At 40.3% G+C, this 17276-nt stretch overlaps 1 protein-coding gene across 1 annotated transcript in view; it reads right to left on the bottom strand.

Annotated features, from left to right (window-relative positions):
• The window catches only part of SBF2 (SET binding factor 2), a 314832-nt gene that overhangs the window by 35813 nt on the left and 261743 nt on the right, over positions 1–17276 (bottom strand). The window contains exons 27-30 of the mRNA XM_015563741.1: positions 15365–15561; positions 12690–12830; positions 11701–11796; positions 2863–3047 (exon numbers count right to left, since the gene is read on the bottom strand). Of these exons, the coding sequence (XP_015419227.1) occupies positions 2863–3047; positions 11701–11796; positions 12690–12830; positions 15365–15561 (619 nt within the window). The remainder of the gene's footprint in view (positions 1–2862; positions 3048–11700; positions 11797–12689; positions 12831–15364; positions 15562–17276) is intronic.

Below are 17276 nucleotides of genomic sequence, written 5' to 3'. Positions count from 1 at the left end.
GGCCTTACTAAGTTTATCGGCAGCTTCTAGACAGTTCTTGAGAGACCTTAAAAGTGTGGTTCTGAAGTCTATATCTTCCATTGACAATTTTGTCCTGTTTCTTTGTCTCCGCATTTTGTTATGCTTTCTTGGTGCACCCCCTAGTGGTCTTTGTGCGCAGTCTTTTAGTTAAGCCTTGATTGTTGTACCTAATACCAGGGGGGATTTGACCTCCAGGCCAAGTGGCTGTGAGAATCAGCTGTGTCTGCACTGAGAGAACTACTGTGATGAATTAATTTTCTTTTATCCTTCCCACTTTCCTCACATTCTGCCCAAATGACGCTACTGGGTCATCTGCTTTCCTAAGAGTAAAACTGCTTTCTGGAGGCTGGTTGTACAACAATGTGAATGTATTTGACACTATGGACTAAAGGAGGATAAATGTTATGTTATCTGTATTTAGCAAAATTAAAAAAAATGCTGCAAGGACTATTTATAGGGTCTATGTTATGTTCTGTATTGGTTATTTTAGAGTACTTTTAAAACGGCCTATTAAAGTTTTAAAGTAAAAAGCAAAAACTCCCAAATTAAAAAAAATAGCATTTCTAATATGTATCAAGAAAAAAAGTTTCTTTATCTTAGTAATTCCACTTTTAGGAGTAGTCTAAAATGTAGAGAAAGAACCCTATTGAATCATACCTCAATTAAAAATTATAAGCTATATGCTTGAAAATATGACTGTAATTTTATATATAGAAGATAAAGAAAGAAATGGAAACATTCAATAATATGGAATGTTACATAGTGATTAAAATGATTATAAAGAATATTACACAACCTGGAAACATGCTATGGTTAGAATAAAGAACTTGGCTGTACGCATGGGCTCTTTTCTATTAGCTATTTTTTAAAAGTTATAATAGATAACAGATTGTTTACTTTTCAGGAACACTACTTTCCTTTCCATTCCCAACTACAAAAGAGCTAGGCATGCCTGTCTCAAATCTGGAGTTATCAGCCATAGTGTTGAGACACTAAGTCGTAAGGAACTTATTAGTAAGTACGAAGTATTAAAGTCTGTGAATCAGGAAATACGACCAATTCAAGATTATCCAGAGGAAGCCACTCTCATTTGCTTTCCTCGGTGTTTCTGTTGTTGGGAGGCAAGGAGTGGAGCTGCCGTTAGAGAGCACGGTGCTGGCCTGAACGTGGCTCAGGTCGGACAGGTATGGACAGTGCTCCATAGGCACAATTACATTACAAGCAAAACCTGAATGGGACATACAAAAATCCCAATAATTGCTGTGCAAGGAGGGCGAGATTATGTTTTTAAAATGTAATTCTTTATTGATAAAAGATCAGAAAGAAAAAAGAAAGACAGAAAGAAGAAAGTGAAGGAGGAAGGGAAATAGGGTCCCGGGTGGCCGGTTTTTCTTAGTCATATGTGCACAGCCACACAGCAAACCTGAGGACTGATGCGCAAAGGATATGGCAGAGATGAGCATTCAAGAGACAACCTGGGGGAGTGACTGCCATCATGAGTATGTGGTGTGCTCAAGTGCAGAGTGTGTACTCTGGGAGGCACTAGTGCCAAGCGGGCTGTGCTGGCTGCAACTCTGGGTTGCTGTTGAAAGGTGTTCCAACTATTTTCTGGAGAGAAAGTATCTGCTGTGTCAGAAGACACGTGTGCATCGTTAAACACGGAGCATTACCCAGCAGTTTCATGACTCCTACCCTAAAGGCTGGTGACTAAGTGGCTGCAGCAGTGGGGGAAGAGCTTGCCCCCGAAGGGATGACTCAGCCACTGGCATCTTGAGGACCCAGCATGTGGGATCCTGCCCACAGCTCTGTCCACAGTTCAACCAAAGGTCTGTCTGCACTGTCCTGTGCCAACTGAGGTGCTAGACTAAACTTTGGGGGATTTTCTGAATTAACAAATACTTCTATTTTCCCCATACCTGTCAACAGCAATGAACTTTATTTTGTGCTGGGTAAATTGCAAAAACATTATCTGCTTTTGGAGATACAGACTATCTTTATAATTTATAGGACCTGAGCATAGTGAAGCTCTTTAGCATAATAATTAAAAAAATAAAGGGGAGCCCGGCTGGCGTGGCTCAGTGGTTGAGCTTCAACCTATGAACCAGGAGGTCACAGTTTGATTCCCAGTCAGGGCACATGCCTGGGTTGCAGGCTTGATTCTCGGTGTAGGGTGAGCAAGAGGCAGCCGATCGGTGATTCTCTCATTATTGATGTTTCTATCTCTCGCCCCCTCTTCCTTCCTTTCTGAAATCAATAAAAATATATTTCAAAAAATAAAGGGGCTTAGCATCTAATAGTTTGATAACTTTTAGACATATCTCAGGACACGTGCCTCTGCGTGTACAGCCTGTGAAGCTTCAAAAAAGGCAACTTGGAGAACACAGCCCGGCCTTCCCTCGCTCCAGTGCAGTGAGTGCCACGTCTTCTTCCCACTCTTCTGCCTCCTGGCAGCTTTCTTTGTCAATAGGTTTTCAATAGCAAAACCTTCTGATTTGCCGTAGACACAGATTCCTGTGGAAGCTGAACTAAGATAGTGGAAAAACAGCCTGGGTAAGCCTTATTATTTCTTTTTTGTGGGTATACATTCCTAATATTCCTGATGTTTATGCTGATCTAGTTATGATTATGAAAAATACTTCTTTTCATAGCTAATAAACATGTAAAAGTGTACATACTTATCTATCAAGGTACATGTGTAGACTAAGTGTTTTTAATATTATTAACTCCAGGTTAAGAATCCATGCTGTAAAAAAAAAAATCCTAGGAAAGCTGATTTATGAGATAAGTTAAAACTGCCTCCAAATATCTATAAAGTTTCTAAGTGAGAAAAAGAAATCTTACCCTTAGTTGTGACTTTTCACCAAATATATAAAGGGCTGGTTGGCGTTTCAAGAGCTGGTTTTGCAGATAGGCGCTGTTACTATAGGAGGCCGAGTGATCCTTGCCTGCCAGCCGGGCGCCAACATCAATGAAGGACGTTGGAGAACTGATCAGGCGAGTGCTAGAGCGAAGACTTGCCCATACACCTTTACAAAAGCCAAAATAATCGAGTGAGGTAATCTGATGTGGGAATGCCACTGAGCTGGGAAAAAGACGCATGCTCTGTAGGTATCGTTTTAGAGGTAACAGCAAGGTAATTAATCTAGGTCCTAGAATCTAGGTAATCATGGATCATACTGGTCATTTGTCATATACCTTTACAATGTATAAACCCTATTCAATACAGCATCAAGATTAGGCGTGGAAGGACTAAGCAGTCAGCCACGTCAATCCTATGACTGTATTTTGATGTAAAGTTAGTGTTTATGAGTAAACACTGGGATAATAAATAGGAAGAGCGCACTGGCACTGGGCAACAAAAATGAAGGCGGGGCAACGAGGAAGCCTGGGCAGGAGAATGTGACTCCATTTCTCTGGGCTTCATGAAATAAGAACATGCGTCTGCTTCAGTCAATCAATTCAACAAGAAATGTAGATTAAGAATGACATTAGAACTTTACTAAACCCACTAAAATCTCAGGTTGGATTTGGAATATGTGTGCAACATGCAAAAATGATGCAATTTAAAGTCAGTAAAGATTATATTACGCTCTTTCCCCCCAGTACACTTAGTAATGTACATTGCACTGAATCTTAGGAGGCTTTATGTAAAATTTATAGTCAGAGGCAGATGTCTTCTAAGGGAAAGGCCAAGCTGAGCTGCTAGAGGAGTCTCATAAGTGACCTTGGTTACATTCATTAGAAAAATCAAGGATTCCTATATGCAACTAGACTGTTGGATATTAAATATCCAAACCCCAAAGCACATGTTAAGTCTGACATGTGACTGGCAATGCAGCACCTTTACAACGTAGCCCTTATAAGTCCAATAAACGGTGAGGTTCACCTGGGGGATGTGTCCCCTGCGTGGGCTTCCTCTCCAGGTTTGGAAAGGCTCTCTGAGAGGCTTTCCTCTTTGCCAAATGTTAAATCAAGCCTCGTTTCTTGCCCAGAAGTCACTGCGATAATGTCACACTGGCTCCTCTCTTTACGAGCGATTATAGGGTCAGGAGACCAGTTCCTAAGAAAAGGTTTTATAGGTGATTTCTGCTTAATGTAGATGAATCTTTCTATGTAACCCCTAAACTTGGTTTAGATATTATGGCAAGCTTTTGTAAATGAAATCACAGAGGAAATTCAGAATGGGGGTGTGAGTAAAAGATAATTTGACAGACAAATGTTCATAAACATCACTGGTAACACACGTTTTCATATGAAGGTGGTTAAAAAGAATGACACATCAGGCCCGATAATACAGTACCTTGGTTATGGGCTCTTCCCTTAGTTGAAGATTTGGGATTTGACTGAGTAAAACATGTATCTCTGTGCCCATGCACTAGGAGGTGAGGATAAAGGCAGGAGGAGGATAAAATGCGCAGAGCAGCAAACATCAGAGCAAATCGAGTAAGAGAAGAGTAGGTTATTTAATTTTTAAAATCAAGTTAACATAGAAGAAAAGATGCAAATATAATAAAAAGAGAAGATTTGATTAACAAATAAAAAGCTGCACAGTCACACAGAAACGATGAACTGAGCACCTGCTAAATGAAATGCCAGCACCTGTTTATAAACGTGAGCGCAGTGAAATGAATGCACAGCAGCGAGTGGCACGGACAATTATACCAAATGGAACCAGCTTTGAAGACTGTCATCGGGTGACAATAATAAAGTAAAGGAATTTAGTGACTACATTGGCCCTAGTGTTTGCGGAGGCTGATTGACGGGAAGTGCTACGTGCTGTACAACACATTTGCTCTTTGAGCAAGGCCACCACATCAGGAATGAAGCTCTAGCAACCATTTGGAATAACTAAGAGCATGTTTTTGCAATAGAGCACTAAGCATTGCCACACTATCTTCTTTTTTCATCTGGAAATTACTGTTATTTTCCATAAACAAATAGTTATGAGTAGCAAAATATCATGATCCTGTGACAATACCTAATGCCACTAAGAATATAGCTTGTGATGATTGAGGTAATGACTTCTTCTGAAATCCCTACTTACACCAAAATGATAGGCAGTATTAGAGATAATAGTTTTGTAATTTGAGTAATATTGTGGGTTTGTTTTTTTTCCCGACAGAAAGTACTTTGCAGCTATGGCAAATTTTTACCTGGTAATAACAAAAATAGTGAGCAGGAAGTTACAGTGTATCTGAGCAAAGGAACTGCTCAAATCAAGTAAGGAAAACGCTTCTGCATTCATTCAGGATTGAAAACGTTCACAGCAGTATTGTTAAGCTATACATTGCAACACTGCATAAAGTATGACATCACTTAATAAAAAAATCATTAGAAGTAATTTTCATTGCTGCCTTGTTCCTTTAGAAGAAGGAAAGGAAAGGCACTGATGGCTTCCGTGGCTAAAGGAGGTGAGAGAGCTGAGGCTGCGGAGGTGCGGGCTGACTGCACAGAGGGGAATGCTGCTGCGAGACAGAATGGAGACCAGGACGCAGGCTGGACACCAGGTCTCCCGTGTGCTGGCGGCCTCTCCTTTCTGTGGAGGTTTGAGCTTTCCTACTGAGCATGGGACCTAAAGGCTTACAATGAAGTTTGAGTTGTTGGTTCCTGATTCTGAAATACTGTTCCCTAAACTTACCACGCTTTCTTATGCTAGTGCCTCGACCTGGAATGATTTCTCCCTTTTTTCTACCTGACAAACTCTTTATGCCTTAAGCTCCAGAAACGAGAACTTTTGTGAAAACCATTCCAGACTATCCCAGAGCTGTGGAGAGCTCTATTGAAACTCTGATCACACTTCATTGGAGTTACGTGCACATTTGATCCTACTGGATTGTGTGCTCCAAAGGGCAGGGACCTAACCACATTTATTCTCATATCCATATGTATATGTAACATCTGATTATTTTCTTTTGAAAACTGACACACTGTGAACTGCTGTGGTCTTCTATATCTTCAACTCAATTATTTGCTTTGAAAGAATAAAAAGGCGGTGTTAAATAAATAAAAAAATTAAGCACTTTCCCCAAATAGAGGCTCATTAATGAAAAACTGCCAAGTATTTATCACGTAGCAGAAAAATCAGCAATGAGAAAATGGCCTGCAATACGGGGCCAGCAGAGGCTCTGAGAACTGTAATTCCACCTGGCAGTGGTGACCGAAGGGTGATGCTACTGCACTGGTGGTGAGGTCTACTCAGCTTCCTGAGTGACTCCTGCATGGGAAATACTTGTAACACCAGCCGGCAGCTGTATTTTTTTCCAAACTGCAGCATCCCCCTTAACGGCCTGTGAAATCACTTTAGTATATATATTTAAAAAGTGAAATAGATTAAAACTGAAAATACTATGTGCACTGCATGTGGTATAGATGAACACTGTTTCATGAAACTTCTGTTTTGGAATACATACATTTTGCATTGTGACTCAGTCCTGAATTGTGATATAAAGTGAATATGCATATCTATAATAATAGAAGCATAATATGCTAATTAGACCTGACATCCTTCTGGACGAAGCTGGGGCTGCAATGGAAGTCTGGGTCCCGGGTGCCAGAGGGAAGCCAGTGCCGGCAGCCAGGGGAAGGAAGGCCTACTCTTGCATGAATTTCATGCATCTGGCCTCTAGTATATATATATAGGTAGAAAATGTATTTCTTACTGTGATTCATGATAAAAAATGTTTGAAAGCTACTGGAAGATACTGAGCTTTTGCATCAGTATCTGGCTTAGGGCAACTGAAATGCAAATGTAGGCTTTTCTCCCATGCCAGTGGAGTATTAGGCAACAATAATGATAATAACCACAACAATGATAATAGAACTAACATTTATTGAGCTCTTATTTTGAGCCAGTTACTAGGTTAAGTGCTTTACATAAATTATTTCATTTATTCCTTATAAATACTCTAAAGCAAGATACTATTTATCATCTCCATTTTACAGATGAAAAAAATAGAGAATTAAGAGGTTTCCTAAATTGCTCAATATCATACACTAATTTGTAGGGCTGCGGTTTGAATTTGAATGTAACTGAACTAGACTCCTTGTGTCTTGTCACCTAGGCAACGCTGTGAGCCTGGATCTGTCCTCAGGGTCTGGCTAAGGGATTGCTTCAGGGAAAAAGTGATGTAGTTCATCCCTCACGGGAATGGATTGTTGTTCAGAGCACGAGTGTTTCCTAAGCACTAGGGTTGGTCTCTCTATTCTGTTTAGACAAAACAAAGAAGAGAAGGAAAAGAGATGATTGGGTTGGATATGGGGATGAGGTCCTATACTTATTAATGCATGAGATACAAGCTAGTCGGTGAACGCTGCACTGAAATGGCCTGAACCAAGCCTTGTCCCAGTTATGCTGCTATTTGCTAAGTGACCTTGACACTTCCTATCTCAGAGCCTTTTATTCATTGACACTTCCAAAAATACTGAATATTGAAAACTTCCAAACAAATACTCTCAAGATTTTATTATTATTAGTATTTACATAACTAATTCACTTCATTATACTGATGGGGTGGTCATAATAATCTGGCCACTCAGTGTATATTCTGCAGGCTATTTCAAGGATAGAATAACATTTGTAGAGGAACTTGTAGGGTCATGGAAATGTAAAGAATGAACAATTAAAAACAGCCTCTAGCTCCTGGCCTGGTCGCTCAGTTGGTTGGAGCATTGTCCCGTACACCAAAGGGTCGTAGGTGTGATCCTCGGTCAGGACACGTACAAGGCAACTGATGGATGTTTCTCTCTCTCAGTGATGTTTCTCTCTCTCTGTCTTTCTCTCTCTTTTCCTCTCTCTCTAAAAATCAATAAGCATATCCTTGCACGAGGATTAAAAACAAAAAGCTGCCTCCATGTGGCTACTTCTCAATATACTTAACTATTGTATTTTTGTATTTAAGAGGCAGTAACGATTTTCTCATGGCATTTTTCTACTCAACAAAGTAATTTGTCCAAGTTGTGAGTTTATGCATTTTTCCTCCATGGGGCTCAAAAGCTATTTTAATTACAAATGAAAAGCAATGTGATCTAGTCACATCCTCATTTTTCTTAATGATTCCTGTGTAAAGAAGGCTGCTTCCCCTGCCTTACCAGATCATCAGCGTGCACACTGAATGCAAAGTGATTACTGACAGAAAAAAAGGTGAAGGAGACAGTGGAGGTCAATCTCATCTGTGCAGAACAGAAAGGCACACCGTGGAAATAACTTAAGAAGGAAACCAGGAACTAAGAGTCTATGACAGTGAGAGGAATGAAAACAACAACAACAACAACACATCACACAGTGAAAATACACAGGAGAGAAGAAAGGAGAAGGTTTGAGGATGATTTTATAGATAGGAGGCTCTTCCCACGCAGGGTAAATGAGAAACTGCTTGCGCAGGGTACCGCTCTCTCTGGGAGATGGAAAAGACTCTGTCCCTGAGGGAAATCCAAGGAAATGAACCATGTGCAGGGCATGCAGGTGTCTACGCCTAGTCTTGCCCTGAGTGTGTGTCTGCCTGCCATGTTCATAATAAGAAATCTTCTGGGACTTCCCAAACTTGCTTGCCCCAGTCTATTCCTGCTACTCTCTGTGAGGAGGAAGGACACTATCAGAAGAGACAGAAGAAGCAGATCTAGGGATCAAAGATGTTGAAAGTATCTCATCTTTCAATGAATCAATGGGATCCTGGAAACCTGGGAGGCGTTGGGAGTAAAATTATTTAGGAAGGCTGTCAAAATAATAATTAGGGCCGAGAATACATAGAATGAATCAGAAACAAATTCAATAGGAGATTTTAACTCTAAAAGGTAAATACAGCCTTTCAGGTACTCTTGAGAAGAACAAAGAAGGGACTCATGATGAGAATGTAACCACTAGTGGGGATCCCTTGGTATAAAACAGCCAGAATCTGAGGCCAATATAAAAAAAAATAAAGGAGACAATGCAGTTGAAACAGACTGATGAATATCCATGAGCCTTAGGTACCAACAAAGGGGGAGAGACAATTTTGTAGCTAAAATGTATATTGCAGGTCACTTGGTCCAGTTGGGGAACAGACAATGTGTTCCTGATGAAGTTTACAAAAACAAAACACAAGAGCCAGGCATGGGGCTCCAGCTAACAGGCATGTGCTGGAAACGGAACTCTGTTGAATGGAAAAACTGCTGACAAGCCTTGCTGACAATATAAACTTTCAGATAGTGAATTTTAAAATAGTAAGAGGAATAGCAACCTTGAACCAAATTCGACAGGAGAGCTTGGCAACAGAAATACCAGGAACTTTAGGAGAAAGGCACTGTACTTTTAGTTCAATTTTACCAAGAAAGAAATGATGAGAGAATGAAGTCTGTATCTTAAACTTTAAAACAATAGTAATTTTAAAATTTAGAAAAAAGCTATATAAGACTCTATGGGTTGATCTGTGTCTCTTCCAAATTCGTATGTTGTAGTCCTAACCCCACTACTTCAGAACTTGACCTTATTTGGAAACATGACCTCACTGCAGATGTAATTAGTTAAGAGGAGACCAGACAGGAATGTGGTGGGCCCCTAATTCAGTATGATGGGTGTCTCTCTAGAAAGAGGGCATTTGGAGACAGACACGCAGGGAGACTATGACATGGAGATGACGGCAGAGATCTGGGTGGTGCTTCTACAGGCCAAGGGAGAGATGGCCAGCAAACAGCGGGAGCTGGGGAAAGGCCTGGCACAGACCATTCCTCACAGCCTCAGAGGGCACCAGCCTGACATCGTGGTTCTGGATGTCTAGCCGCCAGGACTGTGCAGCAATGATGAAGTCACACAGTTTGTGGCCCTATTTTATAGTAGCGCTAGCAAACTAACACAATGACCGTGAGGCCTAATTAGGAAGATGACTGAAGAGGGCTGAAAGCTCTTAGGACATCCTACAGTAGCAGAAAGTGCTCATGAGGTTAAAAAAGAAAAAAGTATCCAAAGCACCACTATGGCTGCCAGGAGATGTGCACAGTAATCTTGGTTTTCAAAAGGAAACAAGTAAATTTTATAAACTAGAGCCCTGATGTTGATTCCGAACCAAATTCTGGAATAGATTATTAATGAACTATTTCAGATTATTTAGAAAAAGCATTAATTCCTATAATGAGTCATGTTAAATTAACCATAAATTCTTTAGTGCTGCAGTTATCAGTTTGAAAGCCTGGAAAATACTGGATTAAAAAGATGGGCAGAGATTTAGAAATATGGGCCAGGTGAGTTTTAGTAGGAGAACTCATAACCAGTATAGATGAGTGATCAATCCCTTTCTTCAGAGAGGCCTCTATATTATGTTGCTGAAGACTTCTGTCCTCATCTCTGATTTGTTCAACATTTTTTTAAACAACAAATTACAAATCACATGAGAACAGTGATCAAATCTACTAATGACAAGAGGCTTGGAAAAACATCTAATGCAGTAGTGAACAGAATTAAAATTCAAATGTCTAAAATAATAGTCCATTATCAAAAAAGATGAAATTTTATAGGTTTAGTACACAGTATATTTAGGTTCAAAAACTAACCCTCAAGACTAGTATATTTTAAGAACTACAGTTCATGTGAAGCAGACAAAAGATTTCAAATAATACTAATCTTCATATGGATCAGCCTAGTGATGGGGTTGTCCCTAATGTAATCTTAGGCTCCATGAGTTCAATTCTGTGGAGAATCCACAGGATGAAAAAGAGAGTGAACTGGACTGGAACCATCTGAATTGGGGGTATTTAGAAGTAACTAAAAGATGAGAACAGTTTTAAATCTGAGGGCTAGAGTATGGGAGATCTGATTTAGAATTTTCTAACCTTAGAGGGAAGAGTGAGGGTCATTATGTAAAAGTTAAATGGTGGTAGCTTTTTAGATCAATATGAGAAGGAATTTTTAACAGTCTTTTACAAATGCAAAGGACTACTTTTGGGAAGAATGAGTTTCCCGTTACTGATGATGTTCGAGCAGAACCACGATCACATACTTGGTATGTTTTCAATGACTCAGCATTGCACGGGAGTGAGAGGAAGAGTCTAAGATTCTACTAATTCCATTGTGAAGTGGTACCTACTTACAATCAAGATACCTGGTCTGGAAATGCCTCTGAAAAGTAAAATCATCTAACATAAACCTCCAGAGAACAAAGTAGACCACCCTTTGGAACTAAACAAGCCAATACTCAGCCTTTCTCTTCTTCCTCATGCCAGCAGCTATAGCCCAGAGAAAAAAAAAGTAACCTGAATGTCATTCTCCCGATTCCTCAAACTAACATTTCAGAGAACAGGAGTAAAAATCACAGGCGTTGGAGGCACAGCCCTTGGGACTCAGATCACTTCTTCCAAGCTGGTTATGCTTCTGAGGTCAGTCTTTCTACCCTGCAAAGCTGAAGCATCATGGAGTCTTCCGAGGGCTGACCACCATTTAGACATGCTCCCCTCACCTCCCAATGCCTCCAGACTCATCAATAGGTAAGATTTCAGCAATTATTATACCTCTTGTCCCAGTACTAGAAATAAGTTTGATCATTCATTGAGAAAAGGGTAATTGCTAGAAATAAATTTGATCATTCATTGGGAAAAGGGTAATTAAAAACAATTTGAACCATAATTAGTTGATTTAAAGAATCACTATCTAAAAAATTTTTTTTTGCTTTTAAGATTGTATCAGTGCTCAGTTATAAAATCAGTCTTACTAACCTCCTCGAGCAAAGCTATTGGATGGGTTTACATCCAAATGTCCTGGCACTACCTGCTTAAGCACAGTGGACATTCTCGAAGTTCTCCTTTCAGTCCCTAAAGTCAGCCAAAAAGAAGAACAAAAACCATGTCGTTCGGGTTAACATTACTCAAATGACAAAAAGTTATCTTCATGTGTAGCATGTCTAATTGCTGCCAAACATTGTACTTTTTAAGTACCCAGAGCTTCAACAGAGATAACAGGGCACTGTTACTATTTCCTCAGAGATATATACATTTGCAAGATTACAGGGAGTTAGGTTTGGCAAGTGCAATCAGAGAATTTAATGATAAATGAAGCAAGGCATGCATGGTGTTACTTTACAAGAAAAGCCACTTTCTGCTTATGTTGAGCTAATTCAAATAGCTGATTAAGCCAAGGAGACCAACTTTTCAAGTCACATGCTCCTGTGTCTAACACATTAGGGTTACCTCTACATGAACCCTTTGGGGTTCCATCACATGATAACTGAAACAAAATATTAGTACAAGTCTTAATGGCTTCATCCAAATCTAGTGAAAACAAACTGTATTGCAAATCATAAAAGGCTGCAGAAATTTCAGGAATTTTAAATATGTTGATTTTAATAAACATACATTTAATAAAGAGATGTTCACTTTATATACTTAACTTTGTAATAACATTTTAAAGTCTATGTAAAATAGATTCTAGGGAAAAAAACCCCACATGACTTTATTTATGTTCTCCAACCCCTCTCTCATTACTCTTTTAAAAAGGAAATAACTGAATCTCTAACTGTGGTTACTATTCACTAGACATTAACAATGGTGCCCTGAGTTCTAAGTAAAAGGAGCTAAAGTTACAGCTCCACTAGATAAAACTTTAAGGGGTCATATTGAACAAACAGTGCAAATAAGTAAGGGACTAATCCTCAGAATAAATCTGACATTTCAGAGCTGTCAAGAAGAAAAGAATGATCAAATCTTACCTGGAGGCAGAGCAAGTGCCGGCCTGACCGTGAGGGTGTTGTTGCCACGGAGTTTCTGATGGACAGAAACTGCACTCAGGATGGCTTGCAGGTACTTTTCTTGTTCTATGCTGTTGGAAGATTCTAAGGAGGAGGTAGGGGCTATAAAAGAAAAAGATACAGAATAAACCAACCTGTGTCTATGTTAATAAAAAAGGCACATATGTATTTTTTCTTTTTAGTCTTCAAGCTGCCACACCCAAATGCAGAAACCAGCCCCACTTAAAGCTCCAAACTATCAGATGCCTAATCCTCTTACATTGGTTTCACCACACCCATTTCTTGATTGCCTCCTCCTCCCAGAAAGAGCTTAGATCTGGAAAACCACACAGCCCTGTCTTGCCAAGAGCAGGTGCGGTTTCTCATTATCCAAGCAACTCAAAACGAAGATTCACGCAAGACAACATCTCCGTGATGGTCCCCCAACCACCCTGTCCATGCTGTTTGGAAGCAGAGGGTGGAGGGGATCCCCTGGTATCCTGGAATGGGCAGGTTAGAATTTCCCAACACCAGTAGCTTTATTCCAACTTCGCTGCATGGGCTTAAGGGAACCTGAACTTGCAGGGTTGTTTGTGGAAGAGTGGAGGAAGTTGGGGAGAAGACAGCAGCAGCTACTGCGAGATTCCTGTCCTACAAGCTGGGCAAAAAGTAGGCACAGATGGAAACAACTGTGAGAGCAATTTTAGGGGAAGGGAGTCTGGGCCTGGGGTGTGTGGAGTGAAACAGAAATCACTGAACTTGGCTCAGGCACTTTACAGAGCATCAGAGGGGCCTTACTAGAAGGACAATAGATATTAGCAAATTCTCTTACAACCTGAATGGAAATAATTATAATTTTATCAATTTTGAGATGCAATTATTATATTTTATTATAAAATGCACCATTATTTTATGTACTCAGAATAAAACTGTCATTTAAACTAGGACACAACTCTTCTGATCACTTCCATTTTAAGATGCATCCTTGAATTCAAAGAAATTAAAATATGAGCAAATGTGTAACCTCAAAAATAAAAAATTTAGTAACTTAATACAGTGGGGCCTTGACTTATGAGTATCCCGACTAACAAGTTTTTCGAGATATGAGCCGTCTCTCGGCTGATTTTTTGCTTTGAGTTGTGAGCTAAAATTTGGGTTACGAGCCAGCTTCAGATATCCCACCGCTAGTTGGCGCAGCGAACGTCACAGTGAACGCCAAAACTCGTAAGTCAAGGCCCCACTGTATTAGATTTAAAAAATCAGAAACTAGTGGAATAAAATACTTTGTTTCTCCCATTTAAAAGCTCAGTAATATGCTCATCAATGCTCCTGAAATGATTTGCTCATTTTATTTAACCTACATATACTGTGTTCTATTTTACCCACCAGGATGGAAACAATTAAAAGCCAACTGCCTTCAAATATACCAATGTTGCAACTTCAAGCCAGGTAGAATTAATAAAATAATAATAATATAATGTTGTTTGTGTGTTGCCCTCAGTCAACTGAATGATCAAAGACACACTGGCCAACTTTCAACTTTCAGGAGGGAAACAGATGAGAATAAAGAGAGAAATAAAAAAGCACACAGTTTTACCAGCTGAACCACAGAACCTGACTTACCTCATCTTGGAAAAGGAAAAAATGCTGCCACCCCTAAATTGGATCTGAGTGGCCCACTGTTTAATTTTATTGACCATCCTATATAATAAAACCCTAACATGCAAATTGACCAAATGTGCACTGACCACTAGGGGGCAGATGCTCAATGTAGGATCTGCCCCCTGGTGGTCAGTGCGCTCCCACAGGGGGAGCACCGCTCAGCCAGAAGCCAGGCTCACGGCTGATGAGTGCAGCAGCGGTGGTGGGAGCCTCTCCTGTCTCCACGGAGCACTAAGAAGCAGCGAGCAGGTGGGCAGTAAGGAGCGAGGGGTACTGGACTGTGAGAGGGATGTCTGACTGCCAGCTTAGGCCTGAATTTTGTGCACCAAGCCTCTAGACTATTATAAGCTGGAAATTATGAGAAAGGTCAGCAACAATAGCTCCTGACTGTCTTCAAGGCCTCAGATTTGGTGCTCAGAAATATCCCCATAAAGAGAGACAGTAGAACTTATTACTTCTGTTTTCTTAAGTTGGCCATCTTCTAGCTTCCTAAAAACCCCTTTTCTTGAGAACTCCTAAGCAGCATTTTGGTCACTGGTTTGCTGACTTGTTTTTTTCGTGTGTGTGTGTGACTTGTGGGATTGAGATAGGGTATCTCATACCACATGGGCCAGGATCCCTACTTGCCTCTGAAGCTGCTAAATACATTTGAATACTTCCCAGGAGAAAAAAAGAGAATAGCATAATCTAGTTCCCAGCTGTGGATATTCTTGTCTGCTGAAATGAAAGTAGCCTAGAATCAAAGACTTTATTATGTTAATTTCTATTAAGAACCAAATATAGATAGGCATATCAAGACCTCAAATTCCAGGTGGAGCCCCACATGTAAGTATAGATCTTGTTTAAGTTGTTCATGTTGTATTTAGCACACTGAGAAAGTCTATGTGTGAGAGGCATGGTGACAGGGAACAGTTGGCATTCCCAGATTTTACTCCTTTTATTTTTAGGTATACTCTGAAGTGAAGGGATCAAAATTGTGCTGTGAAGATGCTTACCTGCCTGAGGGGAGTTCTGAGATTTGAAAAGACCAACTACTCCCTTCCCATGGAATCCTCCAGCTCGGAGGAGCAGAGTACCGCTTCTTGAGTTCTTCCAACATACGACAGGTAGGCGATTGTGTCGGTAGCAGCGGGCTACTCTTGGTAAACTACTGTCCTGTACAGCTTGAGGTACAACTAAAAGGCCAGGGTAGCTTCAGGGACAAGGAGGGAGAAAGAGAATGGTTTGGGTGGGTGAGGGTGGAGGGTGGGGGGAAGAGAAGGGAAATGAAATGGGGAGGGAGGAAGGGAAGAGGAGAGAGAGAGAGAGAATATAAGAATATGAATATCATAATTCCATAGTCATTTTCTAAGATTCAGAAACACTGGTTGAGGGTAAGACATATTTCAAACATGGAACTCAGTTTCAACTCAGTTCTTCAGGGGTTAAGCAGAAAAGGCCTCCATGGTGGAAACAGCTATCTCATCCACTAATCTGTAGTTTCTTTCTTTCTTTTCTGGAAATAAGCTCCTTTCATTGATACTGCAGACTTTTGCTGAATAACCTTAGCTTAAAAAAGAAAAGTGTTATGTAGAAGTATTTAAAAGACTCCCGCTAAACTGATTATCTTCTTTGCCTTAAACATGACTTTTCATCAACTTGAAATAAAGATTAATATATCAATATCAACTTTATGAGAATGACAAGTCAAACTGTCACCTCATTAGACGGCTGAAATGATGAGAGAATGGAGTACACTAATATTAGACTGCCTGATATGGTGAAAGGATTAAAAATAAAACCAAGTGATTTTTTGGTATGAGAACAGTATGTTCAAATGTCAAAACAAGTTTAAATATTTTATCAACACTACAGGTTAATAATGTTTTAAGAAGACTAGCTCATATAATTATAAAATGTGATGCTGGGAAAATACACAGACAAGAGTACCCTGCTTTTATAGGTTAGTAAGTGTAAGAAGAGAGGCAGGCTTCTGAGTCATTTCTTTTCGTATTTAGAAACTAGAGGCCTGGTGTATGAAATTCGTGCATGGGTAGAGTCCCTAGGCCTGGCAGGCAATCAGGGCCTATTGGGCATCTCACCCAGTCCTGGTTGGGGCTGGGCTGACCGGGGCCTGCCAGCCAGGGCCTGCTGAATGTGGGGAGGGACCAGAGAGGTTGGCCAGTCATGGCAGGTTGGCTGTGGGAGCACACTGACGACCAGGGGGCAGCTCTTGCATTGGGCGTCTGCCTCCTGGTGGTCAGTGAGTGTCATGCTGACTGGTCGACCAGTCGTTCCGGTCATTCTGTCGTAAAGGTCGTTTAGGCTCTTATGTATATAGACATTACACTAAAGAGATTTCTTATTAATAACATCCCAACCTCTAATTCTGTATCTTTCTTTTTTTATTGTGTTAAAATATACCTAACATTTAACATGTTAACCATTGTAAGTGTATGAATCGTTGACATTAAGTACATTTACAATATTGTGCAATCACTACAACTATCTATTTCCAGAACTTCTAATCCCTTATCTTGATATAAACCAGTGCTGAGAGGAAGGAGAGGAAATCCGGTTTATGGTGGTGTAAATCATAACCTTCAATGACTTCAGTGAAAGCCAGATTAACTTTCCATACTTGACTAGGAGGTACCTTGGGAGCACTCTGAAGTTGCAGGCTGTGCTCTCTAACCCACAAACTGATGAAGAGAAATCTGGCTGTGGACATAATCATCCATGAAGACTGGAAAAGCAGTTCCATTATTAGGGCCCCTATTTCTAACTCCATTTTAACATCTGTGCTCGTCCCCCTTCCCCTCCCCCTCAACCCTGTTTCTAGACACACTGATTTTGTGTATTAGATAAGGGAGTATTGCTTAATGGCTTTGGGGCCGTTTCTAACTGGGAAAGAACCAGTGCACCCCT

Source organism: Myotis davidii, unplaced genomic scaffold, assembly GCF_000327345.1.
Source record: "Myotis davidii unplaced genomic scaffold, ASM32734v1 scaffold118, whole genome shotgun sequence".
Taxonomy (NCBI): domain Eukaryota; kingdom Metazoa; phylum Chordata; class Mammalia; order Chiroptera; family Vespertilionidae; genus Myotis; species Myotis davidii.
The sequence above is the reverse complement of the archived record's forward strand: the minus strand, read 5'-3'. Positions and strand labels throughout refer to the sequence as shown.